This window comes from Pollachius pollachius (assembly GCF_949987615.1).
Source record: "Pollachius pollachius genome assembly, chromosome: 4".
Taxonomy (NCBI): domain Eukaryota; kingdom Metazoa; phylum Chordata; class Actinopteri; order Gadiformes; family Gadidae; genus Pollachius; species Pollachius pollachius.
The window spans coordinates 10994189-10999776 of NC_136937.1; the positions used below are offsets into that span (position 1 = coordinate 10994189).

The 5588-nt window shown below is 42.6% G+C and overlaps 1 protein-coding gene across 1 annotated transcript in view; it reads left to right on the forward strand.

Moving 5' to 3' along the window:
• The window catches only part of bmpr1bb (bone morphogenetic protein receptor, type IBb), a gene marked incomplete at its 3' end in the record, with an annotated part of 17938 nt that extends 15555 nt beyond the window's left edge, over positions 1–2383 (forward strand). Inside the window, exons 8-11 of the mRNA XM_079735230.1 lie at positions 93–390; positions 1031–1206; positions 1609–1739; positions 2258–2383. Coding sequence (XP_079591356.1) covers positions 93–390; positions 1031–1206; positions 1609–1739; positions 2258–2383 — 731 coding nt within the window. The remainder of the gene's footprint in view (positions 1–92; positions 391–1030; positions 1207–1608; positions 1740–2257) is intronic.
• Positions 2384–5588: the final 3205 nt, after the last annotated feature.

Genomic DNA, 5588 nt, shown 5'->3' on the forward strand with positions numbered 1-5588 from the left:
AATACATATTATATTCAAAAAATAATAAAAAAAAGTGTTTCTTTACATTCGGTACATTCTCCTAATCCACCTTTTTAAACTCCATCCCCCAGGATTCATAGCGGCGGACATCAAGGGCACCGGCTCGTGGACGCAGCTCTACCTGATCACTGACTACCACGAGAACGGCTCGCTGTACGACTACCTCCGCTCCAACACGCTGGACGTGCGTGCGCTGCTCAAGCTGGCCTACTCAGCCATCTCGGGCCTCTGCCACTTGCACACGGAGATCTACGGCACGCAGGGCAAGCCCGCCATCGCCCACCGCGACCTGAAGAGCAAGAACATCCTGGTGAAGAAGAACGGCTCCTGCTGCATCGCCGACCTGGGCCTGGCGGTCAAGTTCAACAGGTAGATGGGACCACAAGGTGGAGCTGTGTCTGTGGCTGGGAGGCTGAGTGCCACTGCAGTCGATTAGGGTTAATAGAGGCTTAATACAGAGGTGTCGGCCCAGGAGGACCACAGGGGATAGGGTCAGGGCCGGCGATTGGCATAGGGTGACCTAGGCGACCGCCTAGGGCGGCGAATGTGTTGGGGACGCCCTCTGGTGGCGCCCTTAATTAATTAATAAAATTTAATGGAACAATCAAAATAAAACATGTTTATTAAACATGTCCCCAAATGGAATGGACAAGGGGGGGAATGGGGGATAACTATTAGTGCGGATTGAAACCGTCATTGAAGGTCTCAGGGCAATGCGATGAACCCCCTCCCCCCCTTTATTGCATCGGATCGGGCAAAAATGTACAAACCTCATCTTCTTGTCTGCTTGCTGTGGCTACGACATTTTGTACAAAATACAAATCCTATTTCATTCCATTGATTGCTTCTCTGCACTCCATCGAGTTGGCATGCAGACTAGACCTTGTTTGTTCATCGTTTGTCACCGTTCTCCAGTTAAGACGGTATATATTTTCACCGTCCTCAGCTTCGAAAATCACGTTGGCTGCAAACCAAATGACCAGGTGTTATCCGCCCCGCAATCTCTTAGCGACACCAACGAGGTGGACATCCCCCCCAACCTGCGGGTGGGCACCAAGCGCTACATGCCCCCCGAGGTGCTGGACGAGAGCCTGAACCGGAACTACTTTCAGTCCTTCATGATGGCCGACATGTACAGCCTGGGCCTCATCCTGTGGGAGATGACCCGCCGCTGCACGTCTGGAGGTGTGTGTGTGTGTGTGTGTGTGTGTGTGTGTGTGTGTGTGTGTGTGTTGAGGGGGGGGGGGGGGTAGTGTGTGTTTGTGTGTGTGTGTGTGTGTGTTGGGGGGGATGTAATCTAATTGTCTGTAATGATGTCTAGTATACATTTATCATGTCTATTCTGATCTAGTCACTCTAATTTGTTCTAATTGAATCATGTCTAATATAACATTATCATATGTAATCGAATCTAATGTCATCTAATCTTATAATGCCTGATTGAATAACCTGATATAATATAATATAATCCGATTTTATTTTTTTTAATGTAATCATATCTAATTGTATCTAATGTGATGTAATCTGATCTGATTTGATATAATGTAAACCTATGTAACCATGGGATGTGTGTGTGTCCCCCCCCAGGCATCGTGGAGGACTACCAGCTGCCCTACTTCGACCTGGTGCCAGGGGACCCGTCCTACGAGGACATGAGGGAGGTGGTCTGCATCAAGAAACAGAGACCCTCCTTCGCCAACCGCTGGAGCAGCGACGAGGTAAACTAGGGCTGTGCAATCAATCACATTTTGTTTGCGATTCCAATTTTGGGGTCAAACGATCTCAAAACTAATATAATCAAGTTTGACGTTTTTTTTAATATATATATATATATATTTGTTTTATTCATTAAATGTTGCATAAAAATGCAGAATAGCTGGGTACATATTTTTTTTATTACTTTTGATTTGAAAATGTTCTATTTTAACATTTTGTGTCGTTTTTAAGGGGAAATGTCAGTTAGTTCAGAAAGTTGCATTTGCAAATACTTTTTCCGTTACAAATAATTAAAAATTTTTTGGGAGAGAAATTCAAACTCAAAAAATGATTCTTTCAATAATCGTGATTTCAATATTGACCAAAATAATCGTGATCATGATTTTTTCCATAATCGAGCTAGTTTTAACACGTGACACTAGGCAGTACCACCCAAACACAGCCGTGGTGACCGTATGGGGTGCAGTGGAGTGTGGCCCGACCGTAGAGGCTCAGCCTGTGTGTGCGTTCTGTGCTCCAGTGTTTACGGCAGGTGGGCAAGCTGATGTGCGAGTGTTGGGCTCACAACCCGGCCTCCCGACTGACCGCCCTGCGGGTGAAGAAGACCCTGGTCAAGATGCTGGAGTCCCAGGACATCAAGTTGTGACCTGGTCCCCCCCCGTAGCCTCGCCAGGCCGTCCCTCACGTTCACTTCCTGTTCCTCTCTGCTGATCGGTCTGGCCTCGCCCCGAAACAAAAAATGGCGGCGCCCGAGAAAAGTGTTGCAACCAACGGTACGAACAACAAAAAGGCATTTCTCAATTATTTTGGCTCTACCTTAAACCGGATTGAGCAAAGAGTAGATAAAGTAAGAGCATCACTCTGATTGGCTGGAGCCTTTTGAACAACATAATGCCGCGACCATATTTGGTATTAAATGACAGCCCAGCGGAGGCAAGACTGACTCATTGTGAAAGGCAAACGTGAATATTAGGATGGTCTGATGAGGCTACCCCCCCCCCCCCAACGTATCCTCCTGAAGAGACTGTACACACCCTGACAAACACACACACACACACACACACACACGCACGCACGCACACACGCACGCACGCACGCACGCACGCACGCACGCACACACGCACGCACGCACGCGCGCACACACACACACACACACACACTGACCTGATCAAGAAAGGGTAGTAAAAAGAGAGACATGATATATGAATGGAGGACAGGAGGGAGATCATGGTATTGTAGTTGTATTATAGTTTTCAGGGTGATATCTGCAGACTGAGAGGTCTGTTGTGAACACTGCTTTCTGTGAAAGCTAAATTTTTCGTCCGCTCCGGTCCTGTCTAGTCCTGTCCAGTTCACCATACGCTAGTCCAGTTAAGGGCGCTCCAGTTCACAGTCCAACCCAGTCTGGTCCAGTTCTGTCCAGTTCACCATAGTGCAGTTCAGTATTTGTCCACTTCAGAGCACAGCAAATAAATGTTATTTAATTTAATTTAATTTAATTTAATTATATTTATTAAATTAAATTAAATTAAATGTATTTAAATTCAATTCAATACAATTCGGTCTAGGCTAGCATAGTCTATCCTGTCCGAATCTAGTCTGGTCCAGGCTAGTCAAGATTTAGTCCAGTCTAGCCTTCAAATTCAGTTAAATTCAATGAATTATAGTTCAGTCTATTCTAGTCCAGTCATATCTCCTATCAACCTTGGACAATCAGTCGAGATCAGTCCGGTTCAATCCAGTTGAATCCCTGCCCAACCGAGTCCCAATTCCAGTTTTTCGCGATTAAGTCCATTTTGTGTAAAGGGATTTAGGCATGAAGCTACTGACCCCTATGGGCAGGGGGTGGGAATACACTTCCTCAATTCTCTGCCTCTTTAAGCCATATGACAGTATTTGTCTTGACAATTGGTCTTTTGTACTGTAATAGGCATCGTCAAAGGGGTTGTGTCTGTCTTGTGCGCATGAGACAGAGACCGCGCAATGTAAACAGCAGACGGCCATGTCAGCCAAAGCATTTTGTTATTCCAAAGAAGTGCTCAGTGACCTCTATGTAAAATACCGTTAACTTAAAATGATTATTATTAATATTATTATTATTGTTATTATTATTAACAAGAAGATGTGCAACTTGACTGAAAAAACGCGAGAGAACACAAACACGACAAGGAAGGTAAACACTTAATCACTGGCAGGTTTGATTTTTTCGCAAATAAATCTCATCATAACAACATTCTAGGTCCCACACATTGGTTTATTCAGGAATCATGCAATTACCAGTCATGACAAAAAATAAACTTTTTTTTGTGAAATGAAGACTCAAAACCGGATAAAAAAACAGACCGCTCTTACTTTGTAATGCTCAACAGCCTCCCTCATACTTTCTTCTTCCTTCTCGCAATTGTATATAATAAAAAAATATGAGATTTATTGATAATTTGTTTGCCTTTTTTAATCCACTTTGATACAAATGTTAATCATGTCTTTTGATTACTGAATTCTGCAGTGTCAATCTCACTCAATCTCACTCTACAACTTCCAGCTGCCTCGGTACAGGTGCAATACACGCTGTGTCCAGTAGGCGGCGAAGATCACCGCAAACTGAACAGAAGCGATTCACTTTAATATAACTCTTCAAGAGGGGTATATCCCTCTCTCTGATCCTGGTCTCCAGAGTCGATTTCACCATCTCTCTGCGCTTCACCACCGAGACAACGGCAACAGTTTGTTCAGAAGTTATGATTGACGTTACGAATCGATTCACACGATATCAACATCGTTTCCAAAACGACATCATTGCGGTACCCATGGAGAGGGGCCTCTCATGGCGTCTCCAGAGACACACACACACACACACACACACACACACACACACACACACACACACACACACACACACACACACACATACACACAGGCAACTGTTGTCATAGCAACGTTAATTTGTGTCAAAAGCTGAAGTAAATATTTCCTCTTTTTATCTTAGGAACATTAACGCCCACATACACTGTACTGTACGTCTACGAGTGGATAAAGATAACTTTCCCTTATCATCCCTTCCCTTAACTTTCCCCCAAATAATTGTCGTCTTTAGAAGTACACCTTTAAGTTTGTGTTATTTCCTTTTGTCTTGTGTTGGTTAAAGGCTTGTTTACTTGTATTGGTATTTGTGTGTGTTGGAAAGGGACTATTCAAGTTTAAAGTTATCGCAAAAGAAAAGAGTAAGACACAAGAAAGACACAAACAGCGACCTTTTGAGATTCAGTGTTGCATATAAATATAATTTATTATTAGTCTTAAAAATTCTTTCTTACACTTTGTACAATAACTTGACAGATGAAATGCAAGCAATTGCCAGTAACAGAATGATCACACTATACATAATAATAATAATAATAATAATAATAATAATAATAATAATAAAAGCAATAATAATTTTTATAACAGAAATTGTAAAGCTTTAAAAAAAAACAACTATGGGATGCGAAAGACGACCACTTGAAAATGTACGAGAAAGATTTTTGTGAAAGGATCCAACATTTGCATAGACGGCTTTGCGAAATAGATGGTCAAGAAACAGTCATGAATACAAAACAATTATTGAGCTGTACGGCCCTATTCCCTCTGTCTCCGAGCTATGTCTTTGATTAACTTATTATACATTCCCTCTCCAAATATCCTACATTTCTGGCCGTAAAAAAACACATAAATGACTTGACCGAGGTATCAAATAAACCCCATATTGTGTAAATCAGTTATTTGGTAAAAGGCAATCTTCTGTTTTTAGTTGCATTGTTGCTACAAAAATATTATAATATTGACAAATCAATCGTATGCTTTCATATCTGCCT